The sequence below is a fragment of the Castanea sativa genome, chromosome 12 (assembly GCF_040712315.1).
Source record: "Castanea sativa cultivar Marrone di Chiusa Pesio chromosome 12, ASM4071231v1".
In the NCBI taxonomy this organism is placed as follows: Eukaryota; Viridiplantae; Streptophyta; class Magnoliopsida; order Fagales; family Fagaceae; genus Castanea; species Castanea sativa.
The window spans coordinates 21,005,189-21,023,761 of NC_134024.1; the positions used below are offsets into that span (position 1 = coordinate 21,005,189).

At 33.5% G+C, this 18,573-nt stretch overlaps 1 protein-coding gene and 1 long non-coding RNA gene across 2 annotated transcripts; one reads left to right on the plus strand and one right to left on the minus strand.

Moving 5' to 3' along the window:
- The first annotated feature begins 1,102 nt into the window (after positions 1–1,102).
- Positions 1,103–1,900, plus strand: LOC142620347 (uncharacterized). Its single transcript, XM_075793730.1, has one exon. The coding sequence runs from the start codon at positions 1,103–1,105 to the stop codon at positions 1,898–1,900; it is 798 nt and encodes a 265-aa protein (XP_075649845.1).
- Positions 1,901–4,259: 2,359 nt separating this feature from the next.
- Positions 4,260–14,460, minus strand: LOC142621144 (uncharacterized). Its single transcript, XR_012841710.1, has 7 exons — positions 14,072–14,460; positions 13,668–13,715; positions 12,437–12,806; positions 10,919–11,025; positions 5,365–5,683; positions 4,940–4,987; positions 4,260–4,853 (listed from the first exon to the last, which is right to left on the minus strand). It is a non-coding gene; the product is annotated as an uncharacterized LOC142621144 (long non-coding RNA).
- Positions 14,461–18,573: the final 4,113 nt, after the last annotated feature.

Here is an 18,573-nt window from a genome sequence, read left to right on the forward strand (position 1 = left end):
GTGAGAAAAATGTAACTTGGTATAGCAGGTCACCTACTAGTGGGTACTGTAACCCCTTTTTTTTAGGGGGGTGGGGGTACGGTAGAATTATCCTTATATATAAAGCCCAACTTCATTTGGGAGAGAAAAATGTTTTATCATGTCAGATATGTTTTAGAATTTTCTTCATTTAGCCTTCCACCTCACCAAACTCTGCATTTATGTCAAAGTATTATTAATTAATTGTCATATTTTAAAGGAATAAATGCATTTATTATCCCAAAAGGCCTTTGTGATGAAATTGAAAAGCTCATTCAAAGGTTTTGGTGGGGCCAACAGGGTGACCGGAGGAAGATTCATTGGGTTAAATGAGAGGAAATGGGAGAACCAAAATCCGAAGGGGGTATGGGCTTCAAGGAGTTAGCTTCATTCAATGATGCTCTTTTGGCTAAACAAACTTGGAGGTTGCTGCATAACCATGATTCTTTGTTTTACAAAGTATTTAAATCAAGGTTCTTTCCCAATTGTTCAATTCTAGAAGCTAAAGAAGGTCATGGAGGCTCATACGCATGGAGGAGTATTTTGAAGGGTAGGGAGGTTATTCGGCGGGGTGCAAGGTGGAGAGTTGGTGATGGGGAGAATATCAAAATATGGGGCGACAAATGGTTGCCCTCTTTACATACTCCGACAGTCCATGGACCCTTCACGGCAGACTTGCAAGATGCAAATGTGAGTTCCCTCATAAATCCTGTCACAAGGCAATGGAAATGTATGTTGTTGCAAAACTCTTTCACTGCAGAAGAAGCGGAGTTGATACAGAAAATCCCAGTCAACCGAAGTAATGCAAACGACACTCTATTCTGGCCTTACGTGCAATCTGGTGAGTACTTGGTTAGGTCTAGGTATTTCTTCCTCAAAACTGAAGCAAAATCAGACCTTCCTTTGAGACAGAATAGCACCGAATTGATGAAACCACTATGAAAAAAAAATTGGAAAATGTCCTTGCCTTGGAAAGTCCGAAACTTTTTGTGGAGGGCTTGCAGGAATGCCATTCCAACAAAGACAGTGTTAGTGTGTGGTAGACGACTCAGTCTGTCCCCTCTGTTCACAACATGAAGAGACCATGCTCCATGCACTTTGGTCTTGCCCGGAGCTAGCACTGGTGTGGAATGACAATAATCAGTGGAGTTTTAGAAGCCAAACGACATTCGATAATTTTCCACAATTGCTCCAACATGTTCTTGAATCGGATTGCAATGGAGAACTTTTTGCTATACAAGCATGGACCGTATGGTTCAGGAGAAACAAGGTTAGAACAGATCCTCCGGGTTTCCCTATGAATTTGGTAGCACAGAGAACATATGAGGCTTTGATGGAGTATAGAGAAGCTCAACAAAAGTCACGCAGCATTAGGCCCTCTGTCCGAACAGATACTAGGTGGTCACCCCCTCTTGATGGTTGGTTCAAAGCTAACTTTGATGCAGCCACATCTCAAGAAGAGGGAAGAGCAGGAATTGGAGTCATTTGGTGCAACAGCAAGGGGTTGGTAATGGCGTTTGCTTCACAAAACATCCAACTCACGTCTTTAGTGGTGGAAATGGAAGCTTTGGCAGCCATCCGAGCCATTGAACTCTCATCCAAGTTGGGTTTTGACAAAGTTGTCTTCGAGGGTGATTGTCAAACAATCATGAATGCATTAATAGAACCATCACAACCATTTGCAACCTATGGCTTGCTGATCCGAGATGCACAAACCTTGGCTAATCGGTTTAGTGTGGTTAGGTTCCAATATGCTGGTAGAGAAAGTAATAAAGTAGCTCACAACCTTGCCAGATATGCATGCCATATCACAGGTTATTATGTATGGATGGAGAATGTTCCAGTCCATTGTTTGAATGTTTATCAGGCAGACATGCCTTAATGGAATAAAATTCAAGTTTTCCTTCTCAAAAAAAAAAAAAAAAACTCTATAACTGTATAATCATAAGGCAAACTTTATATATATATATATATATATATATATATATATATATATATATATAAAGTTTAGATTAATAGCTCATATAGTCATATATTTTAAATTTTAGATTAATAGCTCATATAGTCATATATTTTAAATTTTAGATTAATAGCTCAATTATCAAACCGCAAATTTATCAAATGAATAGTTGTGATTTTAAAATTGTGTTTTCAAAAGGCATATTTTAAAATCACTATTTTTTATTTAAAAAACACACTTTTTTCAAACAATTAGTTTGTTATTGGCTAGTGCTTGCTTTATTCTTTAGCTGAATTTGTTGGATTTATGAGATACATTTTGTACACACATATATGAACTAAAATAATTCTAAATTCTTTATTGAACATGATTAATATAACAGTTGAATGCCTAAGGTGAATATGCTGAATGATCTTATAGTTTATATTCTTTATTATTTTGCTAGCACTATGGACAAATTTCTTATAAGGAAATTACTTGTATTGCAAGATTCATGTTTTATGCAAATTTGTAATTACTTCTTTTGGATCCTCGGATACGAGAAAACGTCTCATATTTTCATCCCAATGATTAGAATGAAATAAGAGAGCATATTTACAAAGAGTTTATTGTCAGCTTCTTAGCCAAGATTTCCCTTAAAAAAAAGTTAGGTTGAATGTTGCATTGATTTAATCCTAATTGGTTTAAAGGATAGAAAAATTTGGTTAGAAAATATCAAAGGATGGTGAATTTTGTTAATATTTTTACTTATTTAGACAAGATGATAATTGAATGATAGATCAATAGATGAATAATTTTTTTGGGTGTGTACATTGAAAAATATATAGCTAATAGCATTAATAATGAAATATGAAAACTCATAAAAAGGAATTTTAAATCTTATGTATTTGTGTGGTTTTTATTCTTTTTTTTTTTTTGTGATGTCAAAGTTTTATATTTATTAAATTTTTTTAAATTTAAGTTTCTTAATCTAAAGAAAATTTCTAGAGCCACCGTTGCCCATGCCCTTGTTAGGAGAGCATACAAATGTTTGGGTAGAAGAAATACATGTTGATTTGGATGATGTAATAATTTTTTTTTTTACATTTGCCTTTAACTATGCACATAGCAGATCGATTACTAATGGCTAACCAAGTTTATCGTTCTTCATAATAATTATTAGACCCAAATATGTACACTACAACGAAGTGAAAATGATGATGGAATTTCACCTCTTAGATTCAACAATCCAAAAGCACAGTCAACACACTCCATGAGATTTAATTGTTGTATAAAAATATAAGACTAAGAATACTCATTACATTGTTAAAGTGTCAAAACAATCTGGTAAATCACTGTGAAAGCTCGGATTTGTGTTAAAAACACAAGAGCTGTTTAGACCCCAAATAAATAAATTACAGTTTGGTTGATTTTACTCTAACTTAAACTAAGTGCGGAATAGAGTAAATGCGAGCGAACAAACAGTACAACTACTCTAAGCCGTATGCAACAAAACCTAGCAGTAAAGTGAAAGCTAAAAGAGTAGAGAAGAGAGATACAAACACAAGATAACACACCGATGTGTTATCGAAGAGGAAACCGAAGAACTCGATGAAAAACCTCCCTACCGCCCTCCAAGCGGTAAATCGATCCACTAGACAATAAGTTGGGATACACGAATAGCAAAAGACCCTCCAAGCCTAGTCTACCTAGTGCACATAAGCCCTCCAAGCTCCTACTCCAACAAGGCTTCTAGGAACCATGTCTTGTCTAATTTTCCGGATCCTGCAATGCGTCCAATTGCATCCGCCAAAGCTTAGCTTTTTCCAATGCTTCCCAACAGCACGAAAACCTCACTGGACACTCAATATGGGTGTGGTAAGTGTTTGAGCTATCTACTTCTCAAGGATATGGAAATGGAGAGGTAGGAGTAGAGAAAAACCACAAAGGATGGTGTAGAGAATTATGGGTATGACAATCTCGCACTCTCAAGGGTTTGAGGCTAGAGTTTTCACTCTGAAAAGCTCTCTACTCAATTTGTGAATAATGATGGTATATATAGTGTGTATGAGGATGTAGTGGAGTAGATAGGACAAAATAGCAGAACAGATTGTTTCGCGAGTATCTCGCGAGAAGGCCTTACCTGCGAGACACTAGCGAAAACCAGCTGTCACCATCTGTCCTGACTCTTCGCATTCTAGTTATGTGCTGGGCACATACATCACTTCGCGGGATGACTAGTCGTGAGCTACCCGCGAAACTAGAATGCGAAGAGTCACACACTCTCTCTCACACACAACCCTTACAAATAAATCTCACATAAATTACAGGATACAAAAGATTGAACAAAATTACAATCAAATTTGGCACAAAATTAAAACCAATACAAAAATAGTTGTAAATTACAACTTTACACACTGATTCCGAATCATCCTTTTGGTGCATACATTTTAGCATAACAAAGAATTGAGGTCCAAATACCAAGCATTCTTCTGAAATTTATTAGCACACTGTATCGTGCTTCCAATATGATAACTAGTGACCCGTAGTAAAAAACTGTTACGATAACTGAGGCTGATCACCCCATTATCATGTCTAGAAGACTTAATGATCAGAAACATTGCTTCTTTACACCGAAATATACCAGAGATAAACAAAGGCCAAAATTCTGCCTGTTACACTCTTGGAAATGTTATAACAAACTCCCCTGGCATTTACGCCCTCGGAAAGGTTATAACAAACTCCCCTGGCATCTGCACGGCAAGACAATAGGAGAGACTGGTTTTTTCCTGAAGCAGTTAAAAAAGAAACCATCCTCTCCAATGGCTAAAGAGACACTTTGAACCATGCAGACATGCTGAATAGCATTCCGATGTAGAAAAAGCAATCCCTATTCCTGAAATTAACAAAATAAAGTCAAACAAAAGCTCAAACTATACACATTTACAAATTTAGCTGAATGTGGGACAATTTTAAGCATACCTAAACAACCATTTCATCGAATCCCCAATTGTGGAAGCCGTCATAATTCTGTGATTGAAAGCACAAGATGTTTAAGAATTACAACTGGAAAGAAAGCACAAGATGTTTAAGAATTACAACTGGAAAGAAAAAAATATAGCCATAGTAGTCTAGGACATACCAAAGTTGAAAAGCAAAGTTAAAGACAAAAATTTTGACAGACATCAAGCAAAAATGACTGTTCAAATAGTGGATGTCAGCTAAATCAGCTAGTAAAGTCTTTTTTTTGTTATTCATGGGACCTAGGATTGAATCCCACTTACACCAAGATAGGGAAGCTCCCTCCAGTTGCTTAGCCCCTAGGCCCAAAATGGGCCAAAAATGGATTTTAAAAAATGTAAGAGAGAGAGCTACTTTGTCCACAAAAAAAAAGGTAAGATAAAGACCTGATGATGGTGCTCAGGCAGGTTTGTTATGGTCTGGTAAATCACTGATTCGATGTGATGTGGAGGCCATTTTATACAAAAGCCTGTTGAATGAATACATTTGATTGATTCCCTCTCTCTCTCTCTCTCTCTAACAATATTTCTTGGTGTCTCCATCTTGCATCCCCTTGGGCTATCTTCTGCATGAAATGAAGAAAAACATGGAAATGAATATATACTCATATCCTTGATTTCATGGTGGATATCGCTGAGGCTTCATATATTTATAGCAATGCTATGTGAGTTGTCTTTTATATTCTTGCAAATTTGTCAGCTCCACCTGCCATTTAAGGATGATCACAAAAGATAGGAACATAACTTTTCTTATTGAAAAATAAGGATAAGATTTCCTTAATTGAAAAGAAAGAAGATAATGTAGTCATCACAGTTGTAATGCATGGTATTCCAGCAGACTGCAACTATTATGTGGCTAAAAAAGAGAGTGCAATTCTGTGGACACCAAAAATCTGTCAAGGAAAAAATACTTCATGTTCAACTTTCATGTACACTGCACTGCATTGGCTGTTGCTTCACTGGCTACTTTTATGGTATTGGCCAGTATGTGAAACAGAGAGAGATTCTGAAGGTTATTCGTCACCCTCATTTTTCCAGCATGGCCTAATTTTATCACTCTTAAAAATTATATAACCAAACATGGTTAAGAGATATGTCAATTGGGATAAATTGTTATGTGAGAAACTGAAAGCTGAAAAATTTTAGATTTCAGTAACAGTAGGTTTAACATTCCTATATGTGCATCTTACTATATCTGGCACCAGAGTTGTCACAAGGTAATTTTCAAGTTTCCAATATACTCGGCTATGAATTTTATTTAAATTCTAAATTCAAAAACCCTAATTCAAAGTTGAAACCTACAGAAACATGATCGCTTGAGTTTTACATGACAAAGGGAAAAATCTAGTTGACCTCTTAAATTATCAACATTAAGTTTTAAGGGTCTGTTTGGATATCGCTTATTTTGCTGAAAACTGAAAAACTGTAGCAAAATAAATTTTAAATGTGTGAATAGTACTGTGAGACTCAGTTTTAAAGTTTTTTTTTTCCTAAATAAAGTACTTGTGGGTCTAGTGAACGGTGCACGAGGCCCACTGGAAAAGCATAATCTAATGTGAAACGCTCTTCTCATAAAAAAAAAAGAAAAAAAAAAGGCCAAAACGCAGACGCTGGCCTTTATCAGCTGTATCCAAATGGGTACTAAGTACAGAAAGATAGGATGCTGGGTGTTGGTCTCATTTTATATATACAGGAGACTGAAAGATTGTGGGTCTACCTTTTTTCCCCTCTTTACAAGAGATTAAAATTGTAGCTCTAGATGGGATACATTCTCTACGTTCTTCCCCTTTTGTTCAACTAAATTGAGCCATAAACTTGCCTTCTTTGCACCAATGGTGCAGGATTTGTTCTCACTAAAAATAAAAAAATAAGAAACCCTCTCAACTAAATTGGCTTGTATCAACTTATAAACCAAGTTGATGAGAACACATCTAGTGTAGGCTTGTGTCCAACAAGCGCAATAAGTGGTTGAAGATCATTTAACAATGGAAGACACCCATACTCACTAAAGATCGGTAGATTTGAACACATTATATTACTAAAAATGGAGAATTGGGTAGTACTTCTAGTGCACTTTTCATAGAACTAGTAAAAAAGTCAATAAAAATAGATTATAAGAACATATTCTACAATGAATTCCATGTTTGATCATGAAGTTAGGTAACTATAGATTACCATCAGAAGTAGAGATTAGTTGCACTAGATTGGTGTTGCATGTGCAAGAGGGATGGGGAAACTATTGGTCATTGACTTCTCCATTGCACGGTGGTTAGAGAGCTTTGGACCATGGTTTTTTTTGTGAAGCTTTTAGCAAGTTGTAAATGTAAGTTCAGCAAGTGTCGTAAGACTGATATTTGGACCATGATTGCCCATTGCCACGTGGGGTCTTTGTCAGGAGAGGAATGTTCGGACTTTTGGGGGTTGTGAAAGATCTTGTCATAACTTGAAGATTTTATTCCTCAAGACTTTGTTTGAGTGGATAAATTCTTCTGGGATGTTTTCTTTTATTGCTTTCCCTGATTTGCTTGATTGATGTACTTTTAGCATTTAATTTTGGTGTATCGTTGTACACTTACTGTGTACATGGGAAGCACCCTCTAGCCTTTATTAAATGAAAATTTACTTATGAAAAAAATGTCTAGAAATAATCAATATACCAACTCCTGAGGTTCTAAATCATAGACACATTCAGGTCCTCTCTGCTTGTTTAACACATGCAAATAGACATAGTAACTCTGGATGCCAAAATCAAAACTACTAAGTTGCATGTTGTAGTCATTTTAGTAGTGCTCAAATTCATTGCAATGGTGTGGCTGATATTCCAAAACCAACTAGACATTGAAGGACATAACTCTACAAATCATGGCTCAACCCTATGTGATATGATAAATCAAACATATAGTGAGCTGGTGGCAAGAGGTCACAGGGATTTAAAATCATGTGTTATATTGCATAAATATGGAATCAATACTGGCTCCCAAAAGCAACAAGACATTGTAGGACATGGCTGCCAAAAATCATGGCTCAACCCTGAATGATGTAGTAAATCAAACATGAAGAGAACTGGTGTCAATAGGTCACAGGCACTGAAGATAATGTGTTGTGCCTTAAAGGAAAATATTCAAAAAGTAGCTAATTAAATATCCAAATAAGCTAAGAGGTTACCTTGAGCTGTTAACTTACCACCCCACCATATTTTTGTTAATAGCAATGCATTGTTATTAGTTTGTCCATGCTATCAAACATAATAAATCTGATCCTTTGCATCATCAATGATAATAAAAGACATTTTCAAACATTTTCAAATCAAAATCTTTCCTTAAGTAAACCTCGAAAGTCAAACAAAGTAGCGAACAGAAAAATGTACAAAGAACTTTAATTGGTCATAGCTGTATTAAATGAGATCTTAATGGCATGCATTTTGTAATTTTTGAGGAGATCGCGTTGAGATAGTAGAAGCTCTGAAACCAATTTGTTGTGAGTGTAATCAGTTATAGTGGATTTATACGAAATAGAAAAATAGAATAAATAATCATGCAATGAACACAGATTTATATGATTTGGTCTTAGGCCTATGTCTATAGGCAACCTTGAAGAAAAATTTTTAATAGAAAAAACAAGAGATTTCAAAGACTGGTACAAAACTCTCACTACAACCCAAACCCCAAATGTAGTGACCCAGAGGGGGGTCTTGCATTCCATGGAATCTCACATCGTCTAGGGAAGCACATGGGAATGTATTTATAAGGAATGACCTCCCTTTAATGTGTAGAGACCTTTTTCCCCACTGCTGTATGCTTTGGGGGAGACCAAACCGTGAAGGGCATGGGTCCCAAAGTGGACAATATCTATATAGTTGAGGCAGAGTTGTTACAGATGGTATTAGAGTTCCCCCACTACTGTGAGGGGCATGGGTCCCAAAGCGGATAATATCTATACAGTTGGGGCAAAAATCCCTGAGGAATAACTAACCAAGGCAAAGTCAACAACAAAGCCAACAATTAATGGGTTATAATTCCATGCGGCACGCATAAGGTGCACCGTGCACCTCTTACTCAAGCCACACATCAGCAGAATGATAATAGAAGCATAGGCATCAACAGTCCCACACAAAAGCACAGGTATATAAATATTTGGCAATAAGGCTAAATTTAGAAGTCATATGCATACCTAAATACCTAATTACTCTATCCGACGTCATGGAAGATCATTTTAGAAACATAATCATGAACATCCTGTACTACTTTTTCTATTAATATTACTTCTTTGATTACCTATCAAAAAAAAAAAAAAAAAATTTTAGAAACTAGAAAACATAGTTTTAAGATGAATGTTTAATTATATAGCATATCAAATTTAATTTATCATAATTACTCAATTAGAGAATCCTTAAATCCTGGTAAGGCAATAAGCATTTGTCACTAATGATTTTGTTGATTTGTTATATTGAAATTGAACTTCATTCATCTTTGATTTCTATTAATATCTTATAGCATAGCCAATAAATTAATCTTTCACTTCTGTCAACTTCTATGTTGTAATTGTGTGCCAAAACTTTTACGTGTATTTATTCTACTATATTTTCTAAATTTGTTCTTTTATTTTGATTATAAATGTTTCTTGCTTCACCATAAATGATTTATTTTAATCAAACTACAAAGTTTTCTGTATGGTTTAAAACTACTTTGGGGAGATTAACTAGTGTATGAAGAAAATAATATGATTTTACAAGAAGTTAATCTGAGCATGAAATGGGTGACTACCTTGAAGCAATTTCTAAACATACCTTAATCACAAGACTCTTAACTCCAAAAGATCTCTCTCTGTCTGACCTTAGTGTGGCTGCGTAACTGACAACAACTACAAGAAATTCTGTTTTTCATTTTTTGGTAAGAACACCAGCTACAAGAATTATATTCATAATCCAAAAGCATGACAAGCTAAAACTGCTGTCCTATTAGAGCTTGATGTGACTTAAACTTTATTCTCTGTCTCATTTGGAAACATGACTCCTTTTGGCAATTTTATGCTCAAGCAATATTTAAGAAAATAGTGGGTGGTTAGAATTAAAATCTGCTGTAATACCTTGCAGTACACATATGGTTATTACTTCCAAAGTAGATTTCTTTCCAAAACTTATCTATACTAAGGAGGAACTATTCATATCAATTCATGGCATGATCTGGATCCAAGGTATTATTATTATAAAGTTAAATTTCTTATGAGTTCCAAATATTAACATTATTGAAAGTCCTTGCATAGGAATATAAAACAAAAAGGAAATTAGGAAGTTATACCCTCTTTACTCTAACCAAGTTTCTAATTACCTAAAGGAACAGACCTTTCTAAGAATCATTGCAGATTTTTTTTTTCTTTCTATTTTCTAAAAAAAAAAATTATATTTGGTATTAGACTCCATTGATAATCACATATAGAAAAACTCACTCCCTAGATGGCCAAATAGCAGAATACACGAATACTTAGAAAGAAAGTCTAGGCAAACTAAAAGAGATGTGAACATAACCCAAAAAGTACAAATAAAATCTCCATAACTCATCGTGAAATAAAATTGACATAATAAAATTGGATGTAAACAGCTAAGAATGATGCGTAATTTAGAAGATGGCACTGTAGTACTCTGGAAGTCATCCTCGAGAGCAAGCAGTGACATTGTAGTATGCCTTGTTGCTGACACAAGACGCCGTGAAGAGTACAGAAAGAGCAATGATATGGTCATGTTTCTACAAGAAAACGTGAAGAAGTCTAGAGAAATTCAACAATGAAGCTGATACTGCAGACTACTGCACAAAAAGGGATATTTGCTCTAATAGTCTAATGCTAATGCTAGTCAATCCTATATAAGAAGTGCAACAAAAAAGGGGTGGGTACTTGAGGCATGTATGGAAGAGAAATTATATTAGTTTCAAAGTTGATAACTCACCAGGATTGTGCATTTCACATATTATATGGAAAACATGCTCTCTTTTGAAACTGTTTTGCACCAATGTGTGGTCGGAACAACTATATGGTCTTGTCTTACTGATCTTCCTGCATCATTTTTCCCTAATCAACTGTCAGCATATCATTGTGTACACCCACAATTTTAAAGAAACAAAGGCCAGCATGAATTTCAATTGTTATAATATGTTGGAATAGGAAGATTATATATCATTTGTAACGCTGGCTGATAGTTATGAGTCCAATGCGGTTGCACCATAATGCAAAAGGTAAAAAATCATGACAAAGAAACTATCCATAACTGTTGTATCAAGCAAAAAGCAAAGATACATTTGAATCTGATAAAATAAACCATGTTTCCACAATATTAATTCCTTTATTGTGCTTCCAGTGCAAGAAACAAAACACAGTTACTTAACAAGTTAAGGCCCACTTTCCTCTAGGAAGATGGTATGCATTAAACAGCAGAATTTAATCTCATGCGCACCTCACAATTAATAGAAATGCATGGAACTATAAAATGAGCACTAGATATTCAAGATAATACATAATACAAGTACCATAAAATTCCCTTTTTTTTTTTTGGGTAAGTATAAGATTCCATTTGACAGTGCCAATCAATGCATTCTAGATATTCAACTGTGTATAAGACACATGATGGGTTCTTCCTGCAAAAGTACTAATATTGTTTTTAAGATGCAAAGACAATTTATCTGTTCACATTTGATATTCAATCTCATGTGCACCTCACAATTAATAGAAATGCATGGAACTATAAAATGAGCACTAGATATTCAAGATAATACATAATACAAGTACCATAAAATTCCCTTTTTTTTTTTTGGGTAAGTATAAGATTCCATTTAACAGTGCCAATCAATGCATTCTAGATATTCAACTGTGTATAAGACACATGATGGGTTCTTCCTGCAAAAGTACTAATATTGTTTTTAAGATGCAAAGACAATTTATCTGTTCACATTTGATATTTAATCTCATGCGCACCTCACAATTAATAGAAATGCATGGAACTATAAAATGAGCACTAGATATTCAAGATAATACATAATACAAGTACCATAAAATTCCCTTTTTTTTTGGGTAAGTATAAGATTCCATTTGACAGTGCCAATCAATGCATTCTAGATATTCAACTGTGTATAAGACACATGATGGGTTCTTCCTGCAAAAGTACTACTATTGTTTTTAAGATGCAAAGACAATTTATCTGGTCACATTTGATACACCAGGAAAATGATAAATGAGAGAGAGAGAGAGAGAGAGAGAGAGAGAGAGAGAGAATTTCATTAAGTCATCAAATAAATTGGGACTTACATTTCATGTCAAAACCAAAAGAATGAAATCTCCACAATATACACAAAACTACACAACTTAACATTGTTCTCTTCCTCATAATAGGTAAAGAGACAGTAAAACTACAAATTGCAATGAAATAGTAACAGACATCTGGTAAATCACTGATCTGAGCCATTAGCATTACCTAACATATAAAATCAATGGTTGAAGAATACTATCAATGGTTTTTTCTGGTGTTCACCCACTTCATATGGTAGTCAGCTTGCTTTTGACAGACACTAGAGTTCTCATTGGGTCGATTGAGTGGATCAATGTGCAAAACAGCCATGTCTACATCAGCAAGTCGATTGCTTTTCATTCACATGGTTAGGCTACATCAGCAAGTCTTCTCACAACCAAACCTTTCTGATAAAAAGAAGCTGATCTGTTTTCCTTTAGAGGAGTTCAGTTCAAGCTCTTTGACATCATTTCTCATGTAAAAGTGAATCAACACTCAGATCTTGTTTCTTCCATACTTCTTCATTGAACATCAGGAAGGACAGATGTTAAACAACCTAAAAGGAAAAACAATCTTAGCATATCAGGAAATTTGGTACTTTTGTACTTCATAGTTTAGGAATAATATTTAAAAGTTAGAGAATTTTTGTTGACCAATATGCTAAGACCACACGTAAATAAGAAACATTTTCCCGAAGAGTTCTAAACTACAAAAAAACTCTTCATGTAAAACAAGACAAATCCGAAAATTTTCAGAAACCCTCAAAGAGAAGGAAAACTTTTGTCTCTGATATTCCACATTGTAATGTGAAAATTTTTGCAAATGTCAAAAGTGTTCATTTTGCATCCAAATTAACAGAGAACCAATACATTACACACAGGAGATCTAAAAATTACATAATGGCAGATTCAAATTGGAATGATAGCTCATAGTTGATAAAGGTTTGGCTGTTAATGCATTATTGCATATTTAAGTGGATATGCTGATAGTAAGTGTCATCACTAGGCAGATCTATTGTCTATCCAAACAAATATCCAAAAAGCCAAAGCAAATTAAAAAAAATGAAAAATATCCAAATAATTGAATACAATGGAAACTATGGAGGGAAAGTAATAACCACACTTTTGTCGATAGTGAGATATCTCTTGATTAGCTGAAATTCCTGTTGATTTGAACATTGTTTGCTTGGTCTAGCGCATGGGGTTATACACATTGTAATTCTATTTTTGAGTTTCAAGAATTTCTTTGATTCTTTGTGTTCATCACCATAAAGCTGAAGTAATCTTCTTTTTCAATAAATATTATTACCTATCAAAAAAATATTTACGTAGACGAAATTTTTTTGATAGCATATTGTAAGCAACTAAGCATCAGATTAATGGAACTACACCAAAAAAGGGTAAAGATGAATAGATACCATTGGTTACCTTTTACCATCCAGCCGCATCCATGAATTTTCATTGGTCTGCATCCAAAGTTCCAAAGCACATACCATCAGAAAAATAAAGCTAATTATAGCAACATGCGTGTATATCCATCCTTCCATCAAATAAAACCATTTTGTATAAAATTATGTGAGTGATAGACAACAACAACAACAACAACAACAAAGCTTTAGTTCCAAGTTTTTTTGCACGGGCTATAAATCCTCAACAAGATTAGTTAGGATCAGCCATATTTGTATTAGATCCATTTATAATAGAGGGACTAAATTTTATGTTATCCGTCAACCTATCACTATCACAAGACGTGAACAAAACATATGACACTAAACACAAACACAGGTGGAGTTGAGTTGATAGGAAGAAAGAGATCACTTACTGTAACAGAGGGACAAGCTGAGACCACAAGCAGAAAGTTAATAGATTAACTTTCTTTGCCAAACAGAGACTATGATGTGAAAATCTGGTAATTCGCTGATTCGATGTGACCACAAATTTTTGTTGTTTGATTCTCTTCTTGTTTGAGAATTTGAGAACGTCTCTATTCTCTCCTCCTCCATTTTGAGTTCACCTAAAGAGGAGTATTATATATTTCTCACCCACTTTCTGATCACAACTGGCTAGGGTTTCCATGAGAATTGAGAAGTGAAGAAGACCAGAGCATGGTGAGGCGATTTATACTATAGGGTGGTAGGTAGACATGTAACGGATACTTCCCATACTTCGAGAATGTACGATAATCATGAGGCCGGCCCAAGGCCAAGCCAATGGTACTGATCTTACCAACTCTTTCCCCCAATTATCTTGCCTTTAAGATTTGAGTAATGTTAGGGACTTATAAAAAATGTATAAATTTGTGCTATAACTCGCTACATATCAGGTTGTAAGTAGTAAAAATTTGTCCCTCACATGACTCACTATCACATATTCACTAATCACAACTTGCTATTTGACGAATTATGGCACAAAATTGTATATTTTTTTAATTGAGTAAGGCATAGAGAACATATGAGTCATGTCACTCATCATGTTAGCAAAACATGCGTGAGAAATGCATCAAGCATTTCAAACATATCCTAAATCAAATTTATGATACAGTGAACCCTACAAAGGTTTTTCTTTTCTTTTTTTTTTTTTATAGAAAAAGAAATTTAGTTTAGTGGTTTAGATGTCAAATTAAGGTCTCGTCATATTCATAAGAATTTTTTAACCAAGATTTTGGGATGACCAAGTGATTAGTATTTGAAAAACTCTAGATACTCTTTTAACTAAGAATTTTTTAACACTTCTCTAACACATTTAAGATTTTATTTCTTGAATTTAATAATATATATGTTAGGTTTAGTGTTGACAAATACATATATAACAATGTATTTTAAGTTGTAAGTGTCAAATATCATGGTACAAGATCAATGTCCAAGAAGCTGCTCAAAAGAAAGAAGACTGTAATCTAGAATTGTTCTCGAATGAGAGACGATCGATCAAGAATGGAGAAATTAGTTTTTTCTTAATATATTTTATTTTAAGCCAACTGATGATATTGATTATTGTAACCCTAATTAGAGAGCATATTTAAAGACCCTTTAAGTATGACTTTCAAGAGGTTGTAGAAACAAAAAAGGAATACTATTCAAAGAGAAAACCCAAACCTTTACCTATGAACGCGTGAGTAAAAAAGCAAATAGAAAAGATATTTCAAATTCACGAGGGGTTCCTTTAATCTATAATGTGATAATTTCCTAGAATCCACTGGAGAAAGAAATAGACAAAGTATGAATTTTACTAATAATAATCTGTAAAAGATATTTACAGAAGCTCCGTAAAATTGACAAATAAAAAATATATTCTAAAATAAGTCTTAATTAATACTTAATTATAACAAGAACTAAATTTGACTTAAAAAGGCATTAAAAACACATAAAAACAAGGAAATAAAAGCCCTAAACCTAAAATAATGAAAATTACATAGAAATACCAAACTTAATAAATTATAAAAATTAAATAGTAGATTCTGTCCTGCATCACAACCACTAGGCCAAGCTGATGGTATTGATCCATTACCCTTCTTTTCATTTAGAAAAAAAAAAAAAAAAACAAAAAAACCACAATAACCAATGGTATTGAACTATTGATCTTTACTTCTTTTTTTCTTCCTTCGAAATTTTAGTTCAAAAAATCATATTTTCAAGTCACAATTTAATTAAAAATTAGAATATGTGTATTGTGCAAGCAACAAATTACGCATAAGAGACATCTTCCTTTTTTTTTTTTTTTTTTTTCAATTGAGTAAATTGATCTTTACCTATGTAATGTTTCATGTGCTGCTCTATGCATGAGGTAAGCAAAATATTGTATTAAATAATTACAAAATTGAACTATAATAATAATAATAATAACAACCTATAATTTTGACCAAAATTAAATTCAATTATGTAACTTTAATTTCGTTCAATTCAATTCTTAAACTTTAACTTTGATTTAATTTAGTCCTACTGTCACTGTCCATTTAAAGAGCGTTGTTAAATGTTAAAAAAAAAAAAAAATGCCATTTTTGGTTTTGAATAAAAAACACTAATAAAATATTTTTAATAGAAAAAAGATAATGAAATATTTTGTCAAATTAAGCTAAGAACTTTCTCTATCACTTTCCCAGTACTTTTCCAATAACGAAAACAGAAAAAGAAAGAAGCAAAAAAGACAGTAGACTTTGTTTTCCAAATCTCAGCATCATCATTCAAAATCACAGACACAATTAATCAGCAGAAAATTCCAATGTTCGGCGGGTTAATAACGAATCCTAGAGCTGCAATTTTCGCCAACCCTTGGCCCGGTGCCTTCCTATATCTCTCATCTTTTTTTTTTTTTTTAATTTTTTAATTTTTTTTAATACAAGATAGAATTTCTACTCTAGCCTAATTTAAGTGTATATATGTGTGAAACTCCCTCTTGAAGACTTGAACTCTGGCCTTTGCCCCTCACACCTCACAAGCACTTAAACTTATGGAGTGACCATCGCACCAGATGATTAATGAGATATATGAAGGCCACAATGTTGATTAAGATTTTAGAATACCATTTTTAAATGTTTATTTTTATTTTTTTCCCATTTTTTTATAATTAATTTTTAAAATTTTAATTAAAGAGGTTAAAAAATATTCAAAACTACATTGATTTGATGTCCCTAATGAAAAAACTAAATTGAATAAATTTGAAATTCATAAGACTAAATTAATTTTAGACAAAATTAGAGGGTGTAATTTATAATTTAGCATAATGAAATAATAATAAAATTTAATTAATTATTAAATATTGACTCTAAAGTTTAAAGACCGAAATAGTATTTTAGATAAAATCAAACACAAACATTTTTCTATATATATAAAAAAAAAACACACACACACACACACACAGTCACATATACAACAAACATTTTGATATGACAATAACATGAATCCAATAACGATACAATCCTGACAGAGACTAACGAAAAAAAAAAACTATATTGCGTAAAGTTGAAATTTAGAGGATTGAATTGAACGAAAATAAACTTATAAGATTGAATAAATTTTAGGCAAAATTAGAGGGTATAGTTTGTAATTTAGCTTAACAAAATCATAAAAAAATTAATTAAGACCAAAATAATATTTTAGCCAATAAAACACAAACATTTTCCCATAAAAAAAAAAAAACAACAACAACGACAACAAACAACATTTTGTTGTGACAAAGATAGGAATCAAACAATCGACAAGAACTTCATGAAGGAGGTAAATAAACCATCAAACTTTTGGTTGATGGATATGCATTAGGCACATGACATAAGTATAATATCCATTTAAAATGCCTCAAGCATTTCATAGATTTCCTAAAGGATAAATTACATAAATCACCATTGAGTTTTGGGGAATGACATTCCACTTCAAATGTTAAAAGACTTGATACTTCTCTTGGCCAATTTGAAACTTTGGATTGAGGGGGAGAGAGAGGAAGTAAAGTTAAGGTATGAGGAAATCAACACATTAGTCATTCCATTAATAACAGTAACAAAATATTTACTCAAACCTTAAGGAAGATTTGTGTAATTTACCTATGTGAATCAAAATTTATGATATGATATGTTGTTTTTACATTTTTTTTTATTGTTTTGTTTTGTTTTTACACATCATGACATTTTTAAGGGTTTTGACATTCCTGATCAGCATCTTTTCTATTTTTCCTGAAATGGAAAATAATTATTTCATGGTTGAGAATTAAGGTTGTATTTTCTTAATCTAACAATATACATTGTGAGTTTCTTAATCTAACAATATAAATTAAAATTTTAAATTATGAGTAGACTCCCAATTTACAAATGATAAAAAGTTCAATTTTTTTGATTGAAAATCTCACGACAGAGGTAAAATTAATGAAGCTGATCTTGTACCGTACCGGCCGGTACAACCAGTATATATTGTACCAGCTAATGCACCGGTACAGGTATACCCATTGTTTCATACCAGAAAAAATATTGGCCGTACTAGTCACGTACCGGTGAAATCCGACTGTTTCGTCTGGTAAAGAGATACCAGGCCGAAACACATCTAGTTTTTTTTTTTGGTGGTAATTTTGATAAGTTTTTAAGGGCAAGATGTTAATTTTGCTAAATCCTAATTCTAACCCTAAGGTCCTAGCTTACAACCCTCTTTCTTTCTTTCTCTCACGCTCTCTTTCAGTTGCTTTGTGTCTCTCACTCTCTCGACTTCTCTATCTCTAGCTGCACTGTCTCTCACTCACTCTCTTGGCTTCTCTGCTCTTTGTCTCTTGGCTACTCTGTCTCTCGGTTGCTGTCTCTCACTCTTAGGTAAAATTTTGCCTTAATTTTTGCTGTGTGGAATTATATTT

Excerpts from the sequence above, each read along its gene's own strand:
- LOC142620347 (XM_075793730.1), top strand. The coding sequence starts at position 1,103 with ATGCTCCATGCACTTTGGTCTTGCCCGGAGCTAGCACTGGTGTGGAAT.